This window comes from Octopus bimaculoides, chromosome 2 (assembly GCF_001194135.2).
Source record: "Octopus bimaculoides isolate UCB-OBI-ISO-001 chromosome 2, ASM119413v2, whole genome shotgun sequence".
Classification (NCBI taxonomy): Eukaryota; Metazoa; Mollusca; class Cephalopoda; order Octopoda; family Octopodidae; genus Octopus; species Octopus bimaculoides.
In genome coordinates this window covers 121,129,279-121,155,683 of record NC_068982.1, presented here as the reverse complement: position 1 = coordinate 121,155,683, position 26,405 = coordinate 121,129,279, and the positions used below count along the sequence as shown (strand labels likewise).

General features: G+C 35.4%; 1 protein-coding gene across 2 annotated transcripts in view; it reads right to left on the bottom strand.

Annotated features, from left to right (window-relative positions):
• Positions 1-7,133: 7,133 nt before the first annotated feature.
• The window catches only part of LOC106874084 (folliculin-interacting protein 1), an 82,073-nt gene continuing 62,801 nt past the window's right edge, over positions 7,134-26,405 (bottom strand). For both annotated transcript variants that reach the window (XM_014921679.2, XM_014921680.2), the window contains 14 exons: positions 26,063-26,131; positions 24,108-24,262; positions 23,792-23,874; positions 23,533-23,653; positions 22,415-22,587; positions 21,450-21,567; positions 21,158-21,210; positions 19,807-20,685; positions 15,986-16,099; positions 14,888-15,056; positions 13,956-14,017; positions 12,256-12,382; positions 10,649-10,764; positions 7,134-9,526 (listed from right to left, as the gene is read on the bottom strand). In XM_014921679.2, coding sequence (XP_014777165.1) covers positions 9,460-9,526; positions 10,649-10,764; positions 12,256-12,382; positions 13,956-14,017; positions 14,888-15,056; positions 15,986-16,099; positions 19,807-20,685; positions 21,158-21,210; positions 21,450-21,567; positions 22,415-22,587; positions 23,533-23,653; positions 23,792-23,874; positions 24,108-24,262; positions 26,063-26,131 — 2,306 coding nt within the window. In that variant the 3' untranslated portion in view covers positions 7,134-9,459. The remainder of the gene's footprint in view (positions 9,527-10,648; positions 10,765-12,255; positions 12,383-13,955; positions 14,018-14,887; positions 15,057-15,985; positions 16,100-19,806; positions 20,686-21,157; positions 21,211-21,449; positions 21,568-22,414; positions 22,588-23,532; positions 23,654-23,791; positions 23,875-24,107; positions 24,263-26,062; positions 26,132-26,405) is intronic.

Here is a 26,405-nt window from a genome sequence, read left to right as displayed (position 1 = left end):
ATGGGATTAAAAAGCTTGTAAATAGATGGAAGGAAGTCATAGGTAATCAGGGAAAGTACATTGATGATTAAATTTCAATTAAATATAACATTTGATCACTTGCTTTCTTTATTCAAAATTCGGACAGAACTTATGGGATGACCTGATACTTATACATATATATAAGATTATAATTAAGGGTATCGAAGAAGCACCATTATGCCTCTTACCATATGATGTGGTTCCAGAGTCAGTTTTGACTGTTATTTCTGGCATGGTGGTGCCTCTTCAGTACTCTTAATTGTAATTAAATTTATATTATCATATACCTATAAGAATTATTACCTATACGATTTTTTCCATGCTAGCCACTTGATATGATCGTTATTCTAAATAATCGTCTTATCTTTCATAAATATATATATAGAAGAAATTATGATACATATCTTTATGGCAAATATATATATATATATATATGTTCTTTCCCTAGATAATTCTGCTTCCCAGAAGCATGGAAATAATTCACTTCACTTTCAAGGATATTGTTTCATCAAAGTCTAGTACTCTTCGTAGTTGTGTCTTTCAAGATTCTAAATTAACAAAAATTAAAGATTGTTTGCAGTCTACTTGTCAGCTGTTGCTCTTCTACTCCAGTTGACGTCACGGCCATTTATTACAGAAATGAAAGATTTCATCCAAAATGGATCTTGAAGAGAAACCTCTCGATCGATATGTAATGAAGAGACAACAGCTTGCTTTTATTCTTCATCACACAGTTTGGGTTCAGCTTGTTTGGGATCGATGTTCTAGGAAAGAAAGATTGGGCATATGAGTGAGCGTTAGGATTGGCGGGTGACGAGGGGTGAGGACGAGCAAGAAGGGGATCAGGAATGTCTAAGTGGAAAAGATATAAGACCAGCCAGCTCTGAGGAACAGACCCATTTTGGTAGTGATAGAAAAGACAGAGAGAGTGGTGAGGGGGAGACAGTACACCTATGAGCCAGATGCTAGAACGCGTCTGTAAGTGTCTTTAATACCAATCAATCGTGAGGCTTTTCTGTGGATGTGATCCAAGATGTCTATGTGTGTAGCAAAAGCATCATCCCAGATGTGAGAACAATGCTCCATAATGGACACTACTTCCGCATTGTAGAGCTGCAGTTGCTGTCAAGGCTGCAATATAGTCTAGCCCCTAAGGAGACGGGCTAGTCTTTGACATGTGGTGTTAAGGATGTATTTTACCATCCACTGTGATAGTGAGACTCATCTTCAGGAGTGATTGTGAGGGTTTTAACTGAACACCTTTCATGTTTAGATTGGATGTGGTGTGATGTTTTTTTTTATACAAGTAGTGCTTGAGGGTCTTTTTTCCTGTTAAAAGGGATAAAATTGGCATGGCCCCTACTGGAGGTATCTGTTCATGAAATCAATGCAAGAGACTGCATTTGGATTATGCATGGTTAGGGAAGGTTAGAGAGGAAGGAGGTCATATCATCTACATAAAAGCGGGTATTGTTGGATGTCGTGGCCAAGATCTTTAATGTATGGAAGGAAGCAATGGGAGAACAAAACAGAACTCGTAGGGTGGATCACATCAGAGTTGATTGGAAGAGAGACAGAAGGATCTCCGTCATTATATATCGCGGTGATGCAGTCTAATAAGCTACCAGTTCAAGGGATGAGTAGAGTCAGAAGGTAGAAAATATTAATAGATCTCATAAGCCAGACACCGTTGAAGACATTGCTGTTATCTAGAGCAACATTTTTTTTAACGCTGTGGGATTTCATTGGTAACATAAGTGAGTGGATTTGACTGAGAAGCCATTCTTGTGGTCACTAAGACAAGGAAGGGAGAAAGAGGGGAAGAGAGAGAGATTCAAGGCACTGTTAACGACTGCTTCTACTGCCTTAGAGATATTAAAAGTAAGTGTATGAGGCCAAGAGATTGAAAAGTAAATTGGTCATTTAATTAACAGAAAAACGAATATTTTCATGAAATGACAGTAATACAGAGTTATCTCCCTCTGCTGGAAGTAGTTAATATTTCTGCTGTCTTAGTTAAGTTGCGAAATTTTTGAGTCTACCTTTAAAAACATATTTTAATACCAGCCTTAAGTAAAATATTATATTACCCTCCATTCTTGCCAACAATTTCTTTTATGAAAGAAAGGAAATAAATAAATAAAGCAGAAGAAACGTGGAAAAAAATTCCGGCACTTGCATACTCCAAGGGAAATAACTACGGGTTCTCAATAAGAATAACATTACAATACATAACGATCTCGGTTCTCGAATGTCACACAAATCGGTTTTCGAATAGAAAATTCGAGATGAAAATGCCTCGGTTATCGAACAACATTGCCGAACTCAGTTAACTCAAACGGAATCAGCTCTGAATCGACCGCCGTTTTGTATACATTCGTGTGTTGTGTGGTGCTTTTCTTTTCCAACTTTATTGTACTGTGGTTTTTTCCCCCTCTTCATTAACCCTTAGTCATGGCTCCAAAGAAAGCTAGCAGTCATACTGGTAAAGGAAAAAGAAAAATTGAGAGAAAAACAATTGAAGTGAAGAAAGAAATTGTCGCAAAAACGAAAATGGTGTTCGTGTGTCAGTTTCGCTGTGCGGTACGATATACTTAAAATCGACAATATCTACTATTCTAAAAAATAAGGAAATGATAAAAGCTGCTGTAATAAACAAAGACCAGAGATACTCGAAGAAGTAGATAAGTCATTGCCTATTTTTATAAATGAGAAATAGCAGGTGACAGTATCAGTAAAGCATTTATTTGTGAGAAAGCATTAGAAATTTATAATGATCTAGTAAAGAAAACCCCTGGTACAAGTGCTGAAAGTATTACTTTTAAATTGATAGCTAGTAGAGGATGGTTCGAGAAATTTAAAGAAGAGAAGTGAAATTTGTTGGCACTCCGTCGCTTACGACGTCGAGGGTTCCAGTTGATCCGATCAACGGAACAGCCTGCTCGTGAAATTAACGTGCAAGTGGCTGAGCACTCCACTGACACGTGTACCCTTAACATAGTTCTCAGGGGATATTCAGCGTGACACAGTGTGACAAGACTGACCCTTTGAATTACAGGCACAACAGAAACAGGAAGTAAGAGTGAGAGAAAGTTGTGGTGGAAGAGTACAGCAGGGTTCGCCACCATTCCCTGCCGTAGCCTCGTGGAGCTTTAGGTGCTTTCGCTCAATAAACACTCACAACGCCCGATCTGGGAATCGAAACCGCGAGTCCGCTGTCCTAACCACTGGGCCATTGTGCCTCCACAGAGAAGTGAAATAACACAGTGTAATTAGGCATGGAGAGGCGGCAAGTTCAAACAAGGAAAAGGCTGAGAAATTTGTGATTGAGTTTAGTGACTTGATAAAGAAAGGAGGTTATCTCCCCCAACGGGTGTTTAACAGGGATGGAACAGGATTATTTTGTAAACGAATGCCAAATACAACCTATAATTACTAAGGAGGAAAAAGCATTGCCAGGGCACAAGCCAATGAAAGATAGATTCACTCTTTTGCTATGCGGCAATACAAGTGGCGATTTCAAGGTCAAGTCATTGCTTATTTACCATTCCGATAATCCGAGGGTTTTCAAAAGAAACAATGTTATGAAGAGTAAATTGCCTGTTATGCGGAGGGCTAATACAAAGGTTTGGGTAACCAGACAATTTTTCATTGAGTGGATTCATGAAGTTTTTGCCCCGAGTGTTAAAAAATATCTGCAAGAAAATCTTGCCACTAAAATACTTTCTCATGTTAGACAATGTTCCATTTCACCCTCCAGGTTTGGAGGATGACTTAGTTGAAGAGTTTGATTTTATTCAGGTAAAATACCTGCCACCTATCACAACTTCTCTAATACAACCAATGGATCAACAGGTCATTGCAAACTTTAAGAAACTTTACACAAAAGCCTTGTTTCGAAAGTGTTTTAAGTCATTAATGACACTCAGTTAATTCTCAGAGAATTTTGGAAAAATCATTTCAATATCCTGAATTGTGTTAATCTTATTCATAATACATGGAACAAATGAGTTACAGAACCATGAATTCAGTATGGAGGAAACTTTGGCCATACTGTGTACCAGAACAAGACTTTGAAGGATTTGAGACAGCTACAAGTACAGCTGCTGTCAAGGAAATTGCTATTGTTGATGATATTGTCTCTATGGGAAAAAAACTATGGGCTTGGATGTTGACAGTGAAAATATTGAAGAGCTGGTGGAAGACCACCATACTGAACTTACCACCGAAGAGCTCGTATACCTTCAAAATGAATAGCAAAAGACTTTGGCTGAGAAAGAGGATGTCCCAAATTCTTTAATCAAAGAAATTTGTGCTAAATGGGGTGATGTGCAAAGTTTTGTGGAAAAAGATCATCCTGATACAGAGGTAGCAAATAGAGCAGTAAACCTTTTCAATGATAATGTCATGTCTCATTTTAGAAAAATTTTACAATGCAGGCAAAAAACAACTAACATTGGACAGGTTTTTACTGAAAGAAAAAAGGAAACCCCAGAGAAAGATTTACCTGAGCCAAAGAGACAGAGAAGGGAAGAAACCCTCAAAAGACAGTTACCAGAAGTATTTCTGGAAGGGAACTCCCCTTATAAGAAATAACACACTTTTGTGTGTTATTTACAGTTTGAATAAACGTTTTTTATACTAAGAGATAGCTGCCAAATATTCCTTATATCACTCTTTTCATGAACATAGGTTTTGTTATGTGGGTAAAAAGTTAGCTTTACAACTACATGGTTTCAGGTTCAGTCCCACTGTATAATACCTTAGGCAGTGTCTTCTGCTGTAGCCTTAGTTTAGTCTTGTGAGCAAAATTTGGAAGCCTGCTGTAAGAATTTTGTTTTTGTTTTTTCTGTTTGTTTTTTTTGGTAATAGAATTTGTATCTGGCAACATGGATCTCATAAGTGGTGGGGAGGGGAGAGTGGCACTCTGTTGCATTTGAACCAGGCCTCTAGTGAGGGTAACTTCCTCCAACAAGTCTCAGAGGTCCTGAGTCCTAAATGTCTCTAAAAAGACAGGCTTTTGGTTTTCTCTTCAGAGTCAAGAAATATTCAGACATTGAGTAGTTGACCATCTACAATATATATTCTATTCCAAATGGAAAAGTGTTTCCTGTAAGCAGGTGGTAGGGAGTTGTCAGTTATTATACCTCCTGTAATAACAGACAACTTAGACTAGATTTGAAAGTAAAGCATTTATATGGTTACCGTTAACCACCTTCTGAATCTGGTCACTTTTAATCGTTGTCTTCATTTCTATATGTCTATTTCATATAATAACAGATTTTGCTCTTCAAAAGTTGGTTGGTATGCCATGTATTCAACTTGAACTACCATTAAGTAGTTCTTCAATGTGGAAACTTTTTTACTGTGGAAATCCCTTCCATCAGTATCTACAATAGAAAATCTAAATTTGATTTTTGTCTGTTCTACCTCTTGACCTTATCCACAGTATAACGTAACAAACACCAGTAGAATCACATATCACAACACATGCAGTAGCAGATTTCATATATCTGCATAAACATCTAGAAACATGTAACTTTAGGTTCAAACTGTGCTGTTGTAGTAGACAAATCTGTCATACAGACTCCTCCACAAAGTCTGGATAATGGTGATGGCAATAGTAGTATGGAACTTAAAAAGTGTTTCTTACCATTTAATGAGAATTAGTAACTTGATTTATGTTTGACAATTTAAAACATTTAGTTAACACAAAAATGGTAAGCTGGCAGAACTGTTAGCACACCAGACAAAATGCTTTGTAGCATTTTGTCCATCTTTCAAATTCCACTGAAGTATTCTTTGCCTTTCATCTCCTTTCAGTGTCAATGAAATAAGTACCAGTAGAACACTGGGGGTTGATGTAATTGACTAGCCCCTCACCACAAATTCCAGGTCTTGTGCCTATAGTAGAAAGGATTATCAAGTTAAAACTATCTCTGGAAATCTCCATAAAAACTTGACATATCTCATTATATTCCTATGTTTAGTTGTATCTTCTGGACAACAACATGGCAAAAACTATCAAGGTGAGAAATTTGAGGTCAAACTGAATAACCTGTTGAAAAATCAAGGCTAAAGAGATCAAATAACACAGCCAAACCTGCTTTTGTTTTGTTTTGTGATCAGCTCAGATAATAATAATAGACAGCGCTTAGTTTTTAGCACTGCCATCGATGCTGTCTTTAATGAAATTCATTCTGTTGCAAGCATTCCATCTCTGTACACACTGATTTGAAAAAGGTTAGGCTGCAAAAATCATATTCATCACCTTCCTCATCTGATTAAAATATTTGTACATAACTCCTCCTCCTATTATTCTCGTTTCCATCACTAACACCATTCCCTCTACAAGAATCAATTTTTCAGTTCTTTCTTATCTTTCTTATCTCAACAAATATATTTTGATGCTGTATTTGTAAACCCCACATGAACCCTGATCCAACAGACCTATAATCCATGACATCCCAGCTGTGACCATCCTCTTTTGCATATATTTATGACCGTATCAGTCAAGGTTTCTCTTTATAAAATGATGATAAAGTGTAGCTGAGGGAGATTGCACTGCTATTTCTAACAGCTCTGCATTAGTGGAATTATTATTATTGATCATTGTTTAACCACAAATCAAATCTACAACAGCAGATCTATGATCTAAAAAATTCCAGCTGTGACCATCTTGTCTTTTATTTAGACATACAGTATTACAGATTACATTATCCAATGTGTCCATCCTTTTTTTAAGTGTTAGTGTGACCTGAGCAAAATTTGGCTGCTACTTTCTAGAAATTTTTCAGTGATCATATAGGGTGCCACATCTTTTGTTGGTGGTATATTTCTGTCTGATATTGTTGTTCAGTTCATCCAAACAATTCTCCCTATAAGAAGGGCATCCAGCCATAAAAGCCAAGCCAAATCAGATGGGAACCTAGTGCAGCTTCCCAGCTCTGGTCAAATGATCCAACACATGCCAGCATGGAAAACGGACGTTAAAGGATGATGATGAACCCAGTAAAACCCTCAAGCTTGCCAACATCACAACAGTTAAAACGACCCCTAATTCCCACCAACACCTCAACAAATAAGAGACAAAGAGCAGATGAACGCCACAATCACATGTTTATATGATGATGCAAGAATCCAATTTATTTTTCAATGAAAGTCTAAAGAGTTGTGACATGTTCCTGCTTGTCAACAGATGAAACATGTCCAACGTACAGATCAAGCAACCATTTCAGCATAACAGAGAAGAGGAGGAGGAGGAGAAGGAAGAGGAGGTGCAAAGGAGGGAAGGGTGGATGAAGAAAACAATGGTAACAGGAGGAAGGGAGGGAGAGATGGCAAAGTTTCAAAACTTTCCTTCAAATGACTGCTTAGCTCTTATGACAATCTTATCTTGATGCAAAATAAGCTCATCTGATATTCAACATCCATATATGTATGTGTGTGTGTGTGTATGTATGTGTGTGTGTGTGTATGTATGTGTGTGTGTATATATATATATATATATATATATATATGCACATATGTATGAGTATATGTATACATGAGCATGTGTATATATGTATATATATATATATATATATATATAAACACACACACATATATATATATACAGGTTTAGATGTGTGTGTGTACATGTGTGTACATATATCTAAACCTGGTTACAAGGTTGTTAATCCAAGAAATGGTAGCAGACACAAGCTTCCAGAAAAAAAAAAAGGAATAAGTACTCATCATGGTGTGTGTCATAAATAGCTTCTGACAAACCAAACCCAACCAACTTGTGGCCTTCTCAAGCAGCTAAGCCTCTAAGCCTAGAGGAACTGTTTATACTGACAGGAAAAGAGGTGAAGGTAGTTGCTGGTGAAATAAAACCAGTTCTTCAAGTGGATGGAGCTGGTCTGATTGCAAAGGGGGTCCATCTGAGAGAGTGCAAACTCTGATCTCAAATCTTTATGCCTTGCCATACTTGTTCATGTGAAAGGCTTCAGGAGCTAAACTGACCTGAGACATAATCCATAGGTGAGGTCTGTAAGGTAATCTAATCTTAGATTGTTACATTCTTTTATTCTGGAAACTTCTACCATAACATTGGTGCCAAACTGTATCAGCCCTTGCCTTTGGGAAACATAAGGGGCTTGAAGAAGAACTGATTGTATGGGCAGCTGCTTATTTTCCACACAACCTTCCTAGGATTAAAACAGCATATAAATACATACATACACATATATATTTTATATGCATACACACATACTCTTATATATATATATATATATATATATATATATATATATATATATATATATATATATATATATATATATATATATATATATATACACACACACACATATATATATATATATATACATATACACACACATACACATATATATATACATATATATATATATATAGATATACAAACACACACACATACACACATATAAATAGATATATAGATACACACATGTATACATATGAATTTACAAATAAAAGCAAAATATACTCAAATCAGAAATAGGGTGTTATTAATTATAGAAATGCTGAGATTGCTCTGCTGCTACCCTGGGTCTTGCAAGCATCCTTATTGAGCACATATTTATACTTGGTAAGGATACTAAACAAACTCAGAGTAGCAACAGAGTAATTTCAGCAATACTATATATATATATATATATATATATATATATATATAGAGAGAGAGAGAGAGAGAGATTTACAGATAAATATAGATATATAGATAGCTTCAGCCAAAAATTTATAAATATATAGACAGAAAGAAAATGGAAAATGATTGAAGAGCCATTTGAGAACTGAACCTATGTATTTTGAGTAATTGTTAGTGTGAATGGGAATTAAGACCAGTCACTAACTTTCAGTCTCGGCTCTCTAAAGAAAATATCCATTTTCTTCTGGCCTGTGTGTATGTGTGTGTATATATATACATACACACACGCGCGCGCGCGCGTGTATATATGGATACACACGTGTGTGTGTGCGTGCACATGCATATGTATACCCACACACGTGTGTGCGTATGTGCACATGCTAGTGTGTGAATGTCCTCACACATCAGTTAAAAGCTGGCCTTGCAGGGCAATAAAAAGCAGTCATTGAGGATTTTGTCTCCAAGGAGGGGTGGGGGTAATAGAGTGTGGGAAGGAATTGGGGATAATAAGGTGATATAAATAAATCATTTCAATCAATATGGCTTCTAGCCATTTTGTCCCTTCATCCATCCATCCATCCATCCATCCATTCATTCATTCATTCATTCTCTTTTTGTATTTTCATGTGCATGCAAACATGTATGTGTATACATGTATGCATGTGTGTGTGAGTGTGCGCACTTCTTTCCTTCTGCAACATTAATTTTGAGGCAGGAGAAAAGTGTAACGTTGTGTTGCCAATTTGTCTTGTTTTGGCTTCAGTTCAAGCAGCTTGGCTGGAATGAGTTGATGCCACAGCTAATAGCAATGGAATATCACTGGCATCAAACCTGAAAATAAGGAAGAAAAGAAGCATTTTTAAAATATATTCTAAAAGATGACAAAAAGTAGAGGTTAACTATACATGATGTCTACAAATTAAATATGTCAACAAGAAAATTTCTACATTTTGTCTTTTTAATGTAGCAAAATCACTGTCAACAAACACCTTATTCTTGAAATGAGAACCACATTTTAACCCTTTAGCATTTAAACCAGCCACATCTGGCCAAAATATTCTACCTGGCCAGATCTAGCCTCAAACACCTACCCTACAATATCATTTTAAAACCATCACATCATTGAACTCTCAAAGCTATGAGGTTGCCAGTCCCGCTGGACTGGCTCCTGTGCAGATGGCACGTAAAATACACCATTTCGAGCGTGGCCGTTGCCAGTACCTCCTGACTGGCCTTCGTGCCGGTGGCACGTAAAAGTACCCACTACACTCATTGAGTGGTTAGCGTTAGGAAGGGCATCCAGCTGTAGAAACTCTGCCAAATCGGATTGAAGCCTGGTGTAGCCATCTGGTTCACCATTCCTCAGTCAAATCGTCCAACCCATGCTAGCATGGAAAGCGGACGTTAAATGATGATGATGATGATGATGATGATGATGATGATGATGATGACATTTGACAGAATAATCTGAATGCTAAAGAGTAAAGAGCTTAAGGACCAGAAGCTCCTCAAGGAAAGCAGAATGAGTTTGATTAGAAACTGACCAAGCAACTTCTTGCTTGGGGGTGGGGCTCATTAAAACTGATTGGAGTTACTTGACAACTACGACAAAGGCAAAAATACCCAAATTTTCATTTTATATGCAGCGAATTAAATTACCGTTTTTTTAATAATTGTTGCTGTTTATATATTAGCTGTTTTGCTAATTTTGCAATTAGTTATAAATTATTAGAACAACCATAACAATTTAGAAGCCATTTACTCAAGTATGAGATAGATGGGACATGTGTTGTAGAGTAAAACAGACTGAGGCAAAAAGATTAGTATCTAGTATGTTAACCCCACAGCTAAACACCATTTACAGGTAGATATAAAGATTGAAGCCAGCAAGCAAGAGATTCTAAAGAGCAGATCTATATAGTGTCTAAAATTAGTAAAGGTGAGAATACTTACCCCAACATTGTTGTCAGTTCTTTCATAGAGGGTTTGTTAATTCCATGAGCATATTCTACCAACATCATACTCTTGAAGTAGATCTCTTGTAGACGATCTTCAAGATGCATCATACACTATTATAATAAACAACAATGTGATATATTTACTATCTAAGCTTATGACAGATGAATACTATATGGAATGAGTTACAATATATACAATGAATAGATAGTATATAGGAAGACTGGTTCTAAATCAATGAAAGTTCACTAGAGAGAAAAGCAGCATCTGTTTAAGGTGGACAACTACCAATAAGCAAACAAACAGACAATAAGGTTCCTGACTAAAACAAAAGACAAATGTAGTGTAACAGCTTTTAAAACCATACAGAAAAATTAACTTGTTCATATGTCTGGTCTCATGGTAAGAGACAACTTATTCAATAGATACTTGAAGTGTGGATAGACAAAAAGAGAGGGGGGGCTCTATACAGATAGACAAATATGGCTTGGGCCATATCTAGTTATTTAGATTTGTCATGAAATTAAGCATTATGATGAGACCAGAGAGCCTTTATTGCAGCTTGGAATTAGAACTGAACAAAGCATTTTTGTTGTTTTTTCTTTAACAGTTCATCAGGATTATATAACTTGTACTATTTAAAATCTTGTTGGCATTTTAATAAGTAACCTTCCATAATATTATCTGGTAGTTTAGAAGGGAGGGATAAAGAAATGCTAATAAATTGTTAACTAACAACAAAACCAGTCAGTTTGAGCCCCATTCAAAGCTGCCAGAAAAAAAAAATCATGTGGCCTTAACATGGACCTAATTTAGCAATGAGACTAATTATATATGGATATGAATACATACTAATCTATCCTACTATTAAGTTTTGATATATTTAAAATAAAGAGTATTAAAAAGCAAACCTTCTCCTATTGCTCTCTCTCTCTCTCCCTCTCTCCATTACTCCCTTCCCTACTACTCTCTCTTCATTAGTTCCTCCTCTATCACTCCCTTCTCTATCATGTATTGACACCCTTCACTCTGTCATCACCCAACCATCATGTAGCTCTCTATTACAATCTCAGTCTTATTACCCTTAGTTGTATTCTTTCTATTTCTCACCAACAACCATCATATAGCAGTCTACCTACCTACTACTCTCTCTCTCTCTCTCTCTCTCTCACCCCACTAGTTCTTATCACACAAGCTCTCCTATATTACTCTCTTTCTATCACTCTCACTTTCTCCTATCCTGTTGGTTTACAAAGAAAGGAATGAATGAATACACAACAAAGGGTAGAGAGAAGTCTTTAGTCTTGTTGAAGACAATGCTGTCTCTAAAACTGATGCTATGATAAAATGAACTCAGTACACTCTGTGAATAGATTAGTGAGAAGAAAAGCATCCAGTGATAGAAATCATGCCAAAAACAAAGCATACAAGTGAGATGTGGTCCAAATAAGCCCTGATTTAGACAGTGTCTATGTGTTCAATCCATGTCGGCATGAAAAAGTGAATGTTAAAATGATGATTATAAAAAAAAAAAACTTAGTACAAAAATATTCCTTCTCTCAAAATTTTTTTTTCCTTTAAAAGGAGGAAGCGAATCTACTTACAAATTCAGGGCTCATCTTTAGTTTCCACAGATCTGACACAGATTCAACCATATCACAGACTAAGCGAGAAGCAGAGCAAGGGATTGGAGATTTATCAATTCTGCAGCTACTGGCAATGCTAACATTCCTGTAATCAAGAAATGAAAAACAATTATATTCTTACCAAAACTGACTGGAATATTAACTAAAATATAATTTACAGTAGTTATCAAGGTAAATAAACTGCACAATATATCTTTTTTCAATACCAAAAACGTAAGACTGTTTGGACAGAAGTTAGAATAAAGTTCAGTGTTAGGGAGGTAAACTAGCCACTTCTCTTCATTAGTTTAAGTTTCTCCCAAAAATACTCCTAACCTCTTCAAAAGAAACACAAAGACCCTTACAATTGGGACTGGATCTGTGTACAACATTAAGTACTCATGGTGAGATATAGTGTCATTAGGCTAAACCATACCAGTTACAGATACTATAATACTGATTTCTAACATATGCAAAAGACTTTAAACTAATATAAAGAGAATACTGAATTATGAAAGGTAAAATTGAACCTGGATTTAAACACAGAATGTAAGAAGATATGAATAAATACCATTTGTCCAACACTCTACTGCCAACACACAGAAACAACAATATTGACAGCATCAATATTAAAATGTCATTTAATTCTTTAATATGTGAATTGATTCATCTAGTAGTAGTAGTAGTAGTAAAAACAGGTAGAATGTAGGTAAAATACAATGGCCATATTGTCAAAGACAATTGTTTGTTTACCATGTGAATCATTTACACCACCTAGTAAGAGAATAGTTCTTCATTTGGAATATGGCATGACTGTATGGTTAAAAAGTTTCTTTAATAACCACGGTCTTTGGTTGAGTTTCACTGCTCATACTAATCAATGCCTTGTAAACAGAAAGTGGTAGACAGAAACTGTGTAGAAGCCCACCATATATAAAATTCATGCTGTATACACTGTAAAAGTAGATGAAAAATGCACAAAGAAAGCATAAGGTTGTGAGATCCTTGTTTGCTGAGGAATGTTTCAACCTCTCTATTGTTTGTGTCATGAGAAAATGCATGAAGTACATGCTACAATGTGGATGGCAATAGGAAAGCAGCCAGCCAGCTGTAGAAACCAAACCAAATGATTATGAGTACCTGTCTATGAGTGTTTGCTTCCAATATGAAATGACTTGGACTGTAACAACCAATCCAACCTATACCAGCCAGGAATGCAAATGTAAAATGATGATTATGATAATGATGATGATGATAATGATGATGATGATGCTGTATGTGTATGTTTATGTATCTGTTATGATGTCTGTCTTTACACTGACATTGCTAGTTCATGTTCTGTAACTTAGAAACTCAACATACAGATCAATATGATAAGTTACAGGCTTTGAAACATAAGTACCAGGGTTGATAGTACTAATTAAAACCCTACAAGGTGATGCCCCAATAAGACTGCATTCATTTAACTGAAAGAGTGGAGTCAGCAACAACTTAAAGCTGGAATATTTCTTGGTTCTAAAGAGAAGGCCAAATCTCCTGTAGTTTCAGCAATTTTTGCATTAGTAGCAGTAATGACTTATAAGTAATAATGAACATAATGATGACAATAACAACAGAAGTGCTGCAGTTGGCGCCAAAATGATGACAATCAATAATGAAGAGCCAGAAGTTATACGCACCATTCATCAGTGTTTGCTAAAATACACACAGCTTCTGTGATAGGTTCATCCAAGATAGAGTGCTGAAAAGAAACAGAAGAAATTATGTATAACAAACAATGGCATTATAGTTGTGATACTGAGCTACTATCAAAGTAGGAGTTGAAATTCTACTGGTGACTTCAGTGTTGAAGAACAAGTCAGCAGTAGAAGTAAGTTGGCTGTCGAAGAGACAATAACTGTCACTATTTCTATTCAGTTAATGACAATTATGTGTTTCCTTTGATTATTATCAGAAAATTGGCACAGTCCACATTACCTAGTCTTGATACAAGCACCACTAAATCCACCAGGTACATAAAGATAAAATGAATAACAAACTGAATGTTCTGTTACATTGATAAACTACTAGACATCAGTTTAACATAAGTATTCTGATTGCCACACTTCATTCCACATGTCCACACTAATCACACTGCACCAACACACAAGTCCTTACTACAACACTACACCCAACACAACATGTCCTTATCACCAGACTACACCAGACATGTCCATCACCACCACACTGCCTCTCGTACTGTATGACCACACTAACACATTCACATGCCATCAATATCACACTACACCCCAAGCATATCAGGACAACCACACTACAGTTCACACCTGTCTTTATTACTCTGCTCTATCAAACATACTTCTTGAAGTGAAAGAATGACACAATTAATGTGCTAGGCCTATAGAACCTTTCTAAACATTAGCAAAATCTGTCGCAGTAGGAATATAACTACTACAAGTCTACAGTAGCTAATATAACCTCAAGTATTTACATTATTGAAAAACTGACCACAATTACCTCACGACTACCACAGATATCTAATAACAAGAGCTACTAAAACTCTACTGTAACATAACTAATACAACTACAACAAATACACAATAGTAGTTACTACCTGAACTGCTTGTTGAAGGTCTTTGTTCATCTTTCGATGAAAGTGTGAACTTGATGTTCCATGTAATACAAAATCAGATAAATAATGGTCGGAAAAATCTGCCAGTAAGGAACGGCCAAAATTCTTCGCAAAACTGCTAACCGCTTTTTTTGTTCCCTGACTATTGCACCTGAAAAAGATAAAATTACAATGCATAGAATAGAGTTACAAGAATTAAATTGGATAATTCTTTACATTGAATAATAAAAATCCAAGGTGTTATTGCACAAAATCTTAGATTTTTCAGAGAAATGTGTTGCAAAATTCCAAAATATAAATCCAATATTCAGAAATTAATAACTCTGTTGACAAGAATCAAATGAAACCCATTACAAGTCAATGAATACTGATATTGTTCCTTTAGTGCTTTACTGGTTTTGATCACTAGACCGCAGCCACCATGCCAGAGTATCTACCACCTTCAAACCTGAAGCTGATTATATCAACCTCAATACATGTGGCCAGTATTTGAAGTACTTCATTGATAGTTATTCTATCAGCCCCGGAAGAATAAAATAAAACAGTATGATTCAGATTGTGACCTTAGAGGATAAAGGAATACTTCAAATACCACTGGTATTTTACCCAACGCTACTGATAATGCTGTCCATCCACTATCAATCATAATTCTTTTTCTCATAAGAACTGTTTCTATAGAAATTGTACAGACATGCTGTTTGCACCACACTTTTTAACAACTGACCTGTAAGAATAGCATATATCAAAAATACATGAAGGTTGTGCTTCCAGCTGGCACAATGGCAAATGTTGGAATGATGGAATCAAACAAATAACATCATAAACTACATCTAATAATTCTCTGGCCAGCTATTCCTTACTGTGATTAAGCTATAGTCATCTGGTCTGTATAACAACTCAATGATGCATCATCATATACAGTGTAGACATCACAGTAGATACAAAATCACTTCTAGAATGTATGATAAAAACACAGCACAATAAACAAAAATTATTTGAAATATCTGAAGAGTATGAGAGATAAATTATGTGAGTAATGTGAGTATATTTGTGTGTGTATGAAAAGAAAAATATACTTACTTTGGCATTGGTAATTCTTTACAGGTGAATAGAGGGTCAATAAGTTCCACATCATGAGTGTTGGCACTGGCTGAAGACATGTGTCTCGAGCGACTGGCTTCTGATAAGCTAGACCTACAATAACAACAAGACACACACTGAATGGGGGGAAAAGACATGTCTGTTGACTCACAACAACAATATTGAATAGAAAGAGAGAAAGACATGACTGTTAACCCACCCTTACAACAATAGTAACAACAACACAGTGAATGGTAAAAGGAAGCTATTATAACAACAATGAATGAAATTTGCTTGTAAAACCACACCTACAGGATTATCTAAGTTGTTATTTGATGTATTGCGAGAGAACAAAAGGTGAAGTCTCTTGAGCAGTGGAGTCTGTCACCCTATTATAGTTGTTAGGAATAAGGTCAACTCTTACTGAGGAAATCCCTAAACAGACAGAATGGCCATAACCATCCTGTTTATTTGGGAATAGCAAGAACTACCTAATGTGTCTTTCCTTTCTTAAGAGGGAAGATGCCATTTGAGGGAAATTGAGTTGTTATTTCTAGCAGGTAGTGATCTCATACAGGCTCCTACTTCAAGCTATTCCATTTCTCTCTTTTCCAAAAGTGAATAGGGGTCGTCAATAATTGATTTAAATATCTAAGTATTTCAGTAATTTGAGAAAGAACAGGAAGGGCCACACTTGTAGCTTTTTCAAAGCATCCTTCACAGTGGGGTTGCTCAGTTTGAACATCTCTATGTTGATGCTAGAGAGAAAATTAAAAAAAGAAGGAAAACTAGGAAGCTATAAGTGGTCATTCAACTTGTTAGAAATAACAACCACATCTCTCTCAAATCACACACTATCATCTTAACAAAAAAAAAAAGCACAAAAGAAAAGATGGTTACAGGTGAAACGTTTCTATAAGACCAGGGGTTAAACAACCATAATATGAACAAGTACAAAGTTCCAGAAGTTCAGGCTCAAGTTAAGGACCAAGCAAAGTGTTCAGTGTAGAGTGGAGCCTTTGGGATATTGTGTATGACAAGAGATGATGGGTGAGTGAAACAGTATGCATGACAATAGGTGGGGGAATAGGGTGGTGAGTGAGGAGCTGTATATATATGACAAGGAGCGGGATGATGAAGTGAGACAGAATATGCAATAAAAGGTGGAGTGGGGTGTGTAAGACACTATGCATGACAAGTGGTAAAATCGGGTAGGTGAGACATTATGTATAAGAGGTGGGCATTTTGATACACAGCTTGTTAGTTTAATAGAGCAGTAAGAAAAAACAGAGAGAAGGCATAAAAAAAGCACATCAGTGTGCAAGTGGTGAAAGTTTACCAAGCCAGATGGCCATTCATTTGAATAAAGCCTACAATTCAAATACTCAAATACATTAGTCAAAATACATTATTTCAGCAAATATCACCAACAACATAATGTAATAGTTAACCTTGACTGACAAACAAGATACATGGTTCAATTCTCATTAAGGAAACAACATTTTTTCTTATTTTATAAATAATAATTGTATAGTTTAACCCTTTTGATACCAACCTGGTTGAAACCACCTCTGGCTCTATAGTACAAATATCTTCTTTTCAAGTTCTGAATTAAAATCTTCCACCAAACCTTAGTCACAATTTATGTTCCTAACACTAGCTTAATAGCAACTAAGTTAATTTACTAAATTCTTTGTTATATTTAAAATTAATTGAAAGAAACAGAGCATCTCAACAGAAATATGGTAACAAAAAGGTTAAGTGTGTAATTTATACGTCAACACACACATGCACACACAAATGAGTGAATAAACTAAAGAAAGAGATACTCAACACATTTAGTTGGAGATACATGTATTTAATAGAAGTCTGACTCAGTTCCACATTACATAAAGCAGTGGTTCTCAACCAGGGGCCATATAAGATTTTGGTGTTAAAATTTTTTTTGCAATAAATAGGTTCTACTTCTACAATTCACAAATTATTTTAACAATTTCTTTTTATGCAATTCCTAATAATATTCAATTATCAAATTATAAATGATATTTTAAACATCAAATGGCTATGTGGTTTCCATCTGAGTAAAATAGGAATCAAAGAGGATCCACTAGTAAAAAATGGTTGACAAGAGTTTGTCTCTGAAAACCTGATGAGGTGGAAGAGTCCTATGCCCAAGAAACTTTAAGTAATGTGGAGCCAAGCCAAACTGTTATTTTATATATATCTTTGAGAATAATGTAGCTTATTTGAAGTATTGTCAACTAGTTATAAATGACAGTGAGTGTGTCCCACAAAATAAGTTAGAAATAATAGCATGAAAGCAAAATAAAATCAAAGGTTTACACATTTTTTTACTTTAGATATTTCATGTAAACTTTATATTTTTTTTTTTTTTTTTTTTTTTTGTGAAATATAAGCTAAAATGTAAACCTGTATCATTTGAAATATAAAGTAAAAGTGGAAACCTTTTGATATTACACAATATAAAGTAAAAGTGTGAATTTTCATTTTTTTGTTGTGTGAAATATAAGGTAAAAATGCAAGTTTTTGATTTTGTATTACTGTGGCTTTCTCAATCAATTTATCAAAAACTCTTAACTATTATTAAATTGCACATACAAAACAGTTAGTTTGGTTCAAATATGAGAAATGAAGTAACAAAGAAATATATTGTTGAATGGACCATTTAAAATGATGTAATGAACGATAATATTGATGGGGATGAAATGACAGAATTGTAGTAGATAAAGTATCACTAACACACACACATTCAGAAATCATCACATTTTTAACTTCTCTCTCTACATATATACATGTATATATGTGTATGCGTGTGTGTGTGTATTGTTCAGGCCACTTTACATCTTGTTACTCAGCATTTCATGTTCGCTGACAGTTCTCAGATAGAAGTAGCTGGTAGTGATATCTTTGGTACAGTTAAAGGATACAGCCCAATGTTGTATTATATAACTGTTCTGAAGTTCACACAACCAGTCACTTCTGTTTCAGAATTGTCTTTCAGCATGATACTAGGTAATGAAATGTAAAGTGGCTTCAACTATTGAACAGAATAAATTTAGACTTGTGTGACATCACGTAAAAGCATCTCTGTGGTGCCACGAAAAGCACCCAGTACAGTCTGTAAGGTGGTTAGCGCTAGGAAGGGCTATTTCCACAGATATTCTATAGAACTTATAGCCAGCACTGATTTTTGCTACAATGTTTCATACTGAGACATCTCGTAGAAATAACCTTAAAATAATGTAAGAGCACTACTGATGCAACAGAATGTGATACTGACTTATGAAAACATTTAGTATACCTTATAGTATATTGTGTTTGCATAACAAGGTACCACATACCTACAAACCTTTAACATTAGGAAGGGCATCCAGCTGTAAAAACCATGCCAAATCAGACTGGAGTTTGGTGCAGCCCACCCCACCCCATCCTGGCTTGCCAGCTCTGGTCACATTGACCAACCCATGCTAGCATGGACAATGGATGTTAAATGATGATGATGATGATGATGACTACTTAAGTTATTGAGTTCTCTTGACTTTTCTATAAAGTTAGTTTGTACGTAATACTACTCAAAAAGATAATCTCCAAACTATAAATACACATATTTTCATCTTCATTTACCGTCCATGTTTAATGCTGGCATGAGTTGGACTAAGTGTATGCACACATACACACACACATGTATATGTGTGTGTGCGTATTTATATGCATACATATGTACATACATATTTACAAAAAGTTAGGTATATCAGATATATACAAGTTAGAACAGGAAATTAAAAAAATAGAAAACTTACACCGAGCGTGCCAAAGACACTTTTGTTGGAGCACTGACTGGTTGACCATTAGAAAGAGAGGTTTTTGAACTGGTTGCAGAAAGTGAAGGCTGGCCGTCCTGCAGAGAATCCTCATCATCAGGAAATGTTGAGGACGTTATCACAGATGTCGCGATAGAGTTACTAGTACTTAAAATGTCAACTATAGGCAATCCAACCTCAGAGATGGCCACAATTTCATCTTTGGTCCTCGGTTCTGAACTGGTGAAGTATTCATCAAATGTACTGTTGACATCTTCTTTAAAACCATTCTGAACATCACAAATTGATGAAGTGGACTTGGAGCTGGACTGCTGGAAGTCATGCTGAGCTAGCTGCTCAGACAATTTTGAACGATTCTTTTTTTGATTTTGGCACAATGAGGTGGCATCACTATTACTACTACTACTACTCCTTCTTCCCGTTACTATAGCATCAGTTTGATGAGAGTCAAGTGATGTAGCATGTCCAACAATGTGCGTATTTTCACATGGCAAGTGCTCCTGTACAGTAGCACTTGTCATGCTGCACGCTTTTTCGTGGGGAGGAAGAGTATCATCCTTTTCTATTTCATTAGTACGAAACTCATTAATTAAATTGTTAATCTGAACATCCATGATTGATTCACGGTCCATAGATATGATATCACTGAGAGTCCGTTCGCACTCGCTGGATGTGTCATCAAATGACACACCTTCTAAGGCAGAAGTCACATTGCATAAATCAATATTTTCATGCACCTCACTACAGCGGATAAAATAGCTGAGAACGTGTAATATTTTGGAAACTAAATCAGCTTTTTTACCGGTGACCACAGTCCGCGAGAGTCTTAGTGGATTTCCAATACTTCCATAAAGATCTCTGGAAAACAGAGGGAAAAAAACATTTTAATATCCCTAACAAACATCTCAAAATAAGAAATACACATACGCTACCAGTATCCTGTCCCTTCTCTCTCTTTCCCCTACAAGAATAGTACCATTCACAGCACCCGAGCTTATAATTATGTATCAGTAAAATATTGGACTGATTCAATCTACTATGTTTCTTCTCTTTAATACATGACCAAGTGCTTAGTTATGTAAATAAAGTTTCAATGAACAAAAACTTTTACTTGTTTTTAAATTCTTGATGTGTGTATTTTACATCAATTATGTCCACAATGACCTGTACTTACTTACTATAAGGTAACGGTAGCAACGGTTAAATATCTTCAACATCCTGTTGATTTACTCAACTGCAGCAGTTTTTCTTGTAAGAAAGTAATATAAACTAAAATACACATTGAGGTTTCTGTCATGAGAGCATAGAGAAATAGATGTCTATTACTTACCCTAGCTGGGCCCACAAGGGATTGTAAGGGTGTGTTCTGGCCAGGGCATCCAACTGTAGTAAAGAAGATAAGATGATAACACCAAAAGAAACAGGATATGAAGATTTTGATCTTCCTTTCTATATTTATCTCCATCTCTTCAGTCAACATAGGCAGAAAGAGAGAGGAGGAGAAAGAAGGTAAAAAAGGGAAGAGGAGGAAATAAAGTATAAATGCATACAAACAGATGTACAACACTCACAAACACACAGACATGAATATTATTACAAGAAAGAATTAAAGACAAACTGACCCATTTAGCTGAATGCTTGTCCATGTATTTTTTTGATGTTGTTCCTCCAGTGGGAGTGACTGTAGGTACCCAGGCTAGGTGGTATGTGAGTACAGCACTGATTACTGTACTTATAAAGCTGAAATAGTCAAACAATTTCACTTGGTACATGCACAAACACACATCACATAAACATAATTCATTGGATCATTAGGACACTATGGAGGAGTTTGACTGTGTACAGTGTATGAAAAAGAACCAGTATAATAGGGTTCATTCTTTTCCAAGCAATCAAGAACAACAGTTCTAATTGGAAAATCAAAAGTGAATCTTGGTTTGCTAGGAATGGCACATCTAACAGTAACACACTGAAACATTAGTATCTACTCAATAGCTCTCTTGTTATCTGATCTATTTGCTGAAAGTAGAACAATGGAGAAATTTCTTTCTTACAAAATATTTTTTTCTGAAGATTATACATGTTTTTACTCTCAACTTTCCAATACTAATATAGAACAGATTTTTGAGAAAATACAAATAAACTGCTATGATTGATCCGTTTGATGCTGTTGTAGTTTAGCAGCTCTACTGAAGCAGATGTACGATCAGAAGCAACCCAGCTCTGACCACACAATTTTTTATTCAGAGTATAAAATCTACATAAGTCAACAGATCATTTTGTTTAAGACAATAGGGTATGATCTGAAAAGATCTGTTGCTGTTTCTAGTAATTTAAGTGGCCATGTAAAGGTTCCTTTGCTGGTAACAACAGGTAATTGTTCTTTAATTTCATCTCAGTTCATTGCAGCTTTGAGAGCAAATCTTTTCAGAGCAACATAATGAAGTAACTGCAGCAATGTGTGTTTAAATCTGTAGTTGTTATCCATAATCTCACAGAACTGTACTTCTTAGATCCAGGTGAAGGGACAGAGGAAAAACTAAAAGGAAAATGTAAGGTGCAATAACAAATGAAAGGCAAAACTTACAAGTGTGTATTTTTGTTTTCAAATTTGTCTACAAGTGCAGTGAACTGTTGCATAAACTTATTGCAGTGGACATATTTATAATTGCTGTGGGCCATCATACTGAGCCACACTGGTTCAGAGAGTCGTGGGGCTGTGTACAAGTCATGCAGATCACTTCGTAAAATTTCCAAACCCTATAGAAATATAAACAAAAAGTTGCGATTGAAAGTTAGCTGTATTAATTTGGTGCAGCGGTGATTCTATGTCCAAACCTAATATTTTCTGTTATTACACATCAAATCCTATGTCAAAACTTTAGAAGCTATAATACAACTAGGAAGAGACAATAGGATGGCTAAAAAAACAAAAATACTATAAAGGAATATAATTAGCTGGGATGTTTTTGCATATTTTTTTCTTTTCTCCACAAGGGCTTCAATATGAGTTTGCTCAAAGAGTTCAGTGCCCCTTATGGAGAGAATACTCTAAACACCACAATTAGTCACTGTATCCATTAACCTTCTTGAGACACCCAGGTTAATTCATCAGTCCAAGTGATACAAGCTGAAAGGACTTTGAAGCCAATCCAACAAATGTTGGTTTTGAAGTGTAATAGCTAATCAGAGATCGCCTTTCAGTAGATGTATCTCAATAGAAATAAAAATTTCGGTCTTTTTGGCTACACATACCAAAACATCATGTGTCTCAAAAGGGTTAACGAAATCAGTTGCATTCACATGGCACATCAGATCTTGTTTCAAGGAGTATATATATTGTGTCAGAGAGAATGATTGCTACTAGCTGACCATAAAAGATTGCTTTAGAAATGCGATCATTTTGCATCCAAATCACATGATCACATTCGCAGAGTTGAAGTCTTATGAATAAAGCCTACCACTTAGTCTCAAAGACTTAGCAATGACAACAAAGATAGAAATTTCTGAATCAGACAAGAGTTGAGTGAATAGCACTGCTTTAGAGTCAACGACAGAGGAATATGGCAAAAAACAAATCTTAGACTTCAAAACAACACCAGCTAGTAACATGCTGAAATTTTTATCATTTCTAGCTGAAAACAAGAATTATTCACTGTAGCACTAGATATAAGGTGTAAAAATGTAGATGAGAATTAGTCTTACCTCCATTACAATGGACAAAAAATATTTCTTGTTATTGAAGGCATGGTTGACAGTTTGACTGAGTTTCTCTAAGTGGCCCTCAAATAAAGGAATGTGGGCAAAGAAGAAAGTCAAGAACATGCTAGAAAAGAAAAGGAAGTAAATAATTTTCTTTTGAAGGTGAATTATGGAAATAATTAAGAATTTTTCTTTGATCAATATACTTTTTTATCATTTAAAAACAAATACGGCTTAAAAGAAAAAAACCCAAAACAACTACCTATTTTTTTCTTCATCATTCCATAAATTAAACAATACAGCAATCCCAAGTTTATTTCTTCTAGATCTTGGTAAAGATGATGTCTGGAATAGAAATGATATAACATCAGAAAACTATCAGAAATAATTGATAGCAAGAGCAGTGTCACAGATAAAATAACTGTTCTACTATTGATACAGTATTATCATACAGCAACAAACAAGGCATTAGATAAAACCACACACACACACACACACACACACACACACACACACACACACACTTTAATAAGTTAGATAAGAACAGAGGACAAAATTAAAGCAAGGCTGTTACTTACATCTGATCCAACTATTTCTTGAGACCCTTTCCTTCCTCGTGACTCCAAGGATGTTTTCTGAGCACGCATCCATCGTCGATGAAGACTGTTGTAGCTGCTGGCAGTGCTGCTTCCAGGTGATGGAAATGAGGTGGTGAAACTGTCACTAGAAGTAACTGACAAATAAAGAAGACATGATCAAAAGGTGAGTTCACTGAAATTGAAACCTTAAACTTATAGGACACTTAGTAGAGAAGTACTTAGTGCGTTGGATGATGGCTTAGTGACTTAAACAGATTTTGTTTCATTTATGAAGGAATTTGATAAACTCTTCCAATTCATAACAGTGGGGGGGATTAGAGAATAGATGTATGTATGTGAATGTATGTAGAGGGGGTCTATAAGTTTTAGAGAAAATTAATACAGGAGTAGGCATGGCTGTGTGCTAAGAAGCTTGCTTCTCAACCACATGGTTCCAGGTTCAGTCTCATTGCATAGCATCTTGAGCATGTGTCTTCTACTATAACCTTGAGTGGATTTGGTAGACGGAAACTGAAAGAAGCCCATCGTGTGTGTGTGTGTGTGTGTGTGTGTGTGTGTTTGTCCCCTATCACCACTTGACAACTGATATTGGTATGTTTAAGTCCCAATAACTTATCACTTTGGCAAAAGACACCAATAGAATAAGTACTAGGCCTAATAAAAAGTCCCAGGGTTGATTTGTTAAACTAAAACTCTTCATGGCTGCAGTCAAATGACCGAAACAAGTAAAACAAAAAAATAATAATAATCATAATATTAAACAATGGGCTGTTATGTAGATAGATGTATGTATGTGTATATGCACATGTAAGCAAGCATATGGATATGAAAATAAACAGATCAACATACAGACGGATAGGTACATAGGTTATATGGAAACTGAAACACATGACCATATATACACACACACTTTACTTCACACAAGGACACATATGGAGATGCACATCCATACATACAAACATAGTACATAGTTGCAAAACACATATATACACACACAAGGAGACAGAGGTGCATACATATACAAACACACGCTCACACACACACATACATACATAAAAAATACACAAACACGGACATGCAAGCACATGAATATGCAGAATACATACATACAGACGCACACACATACATACATATGCATACACACACATATATACATACATACACACATGCATGCATAGGCACACACACACACACACACACACACATGCGCACAAACAAACAAAAAGGAACGCAGTGTAAATAACAAAGTCAAGTCTATTGAAAAGGTTGCAAGACGCAACAAAAATTTTAGGAAAATATAAAAAAGGAATGAGGGAAATTTTACCGGTGAGTGTGTTAAATTATAAGGCACAAAAACAAAATGACTCTCCCCAGACACAACAGAATATGCTTCAACACACGAACTCACATAAAGAATCTTGCAAACCAAATCCCAAAACGAAATATGGGGAAGAGTTCAGTGAGTAAACATTTGAAACTAATTGACTGATACCAGAGAAACTGTGGTGAGTATTCCATAATAATTGGTCTCTTTGTTTACCCACCACCTTGGTGTCTGTTATCTGCTAAAGTGGTGTTGTAGCGACACTGACGAAAGCAGTTCAATTCAAGGTTGTGGTATTCTTTCCTTCTTGACATCTACAACCTATATGGCACTTTATACTGATTACCAGATAAATTCATTTCTACCTCCCTCATTTATTTTAATCCATTCCAATCTTATTTGAATTAACATGAAAAATATTGTTTTTAAAATTTGAATAAATCATACCTCTTTTAAGATATAAAGGCAACAGAATACTAAATAGAAAAAAAAAATGAAGAAATTTATCTGACAACTCAATGCTTCAATGTAGAAACACTTCCTTATTTGAAATAAAATTGTTTAAAATACTTTCAATGTAATATTAAATCAGAAACAAAGTTCAACTTACTTGAAGCCCTTCCACTGTCTTCTTCGGCATCATAGTTCCTTAGAGGCATATCCATTGGCAGGCTATGGGCTGGAAAGAAATAATGGAAATTTTATAATTTGACATCAGTTTATGCAAACAAGATAGAAACAGAGATAAAGAGAGAGTATCAAGTATATTCAACAGAGTTTGTTCATTAATTTGCAACTAATAAAAAAACAGGAAAAAATCACGTGCAAAAGGAATATTTTGGAAAATTTGGAAAATAGACGAAGAGAAATTTTGAATAAGGAAGTAAAGTTTTAAATGTATAAATGAATATATATATATATGTATATATATATATATATATATATATATATAT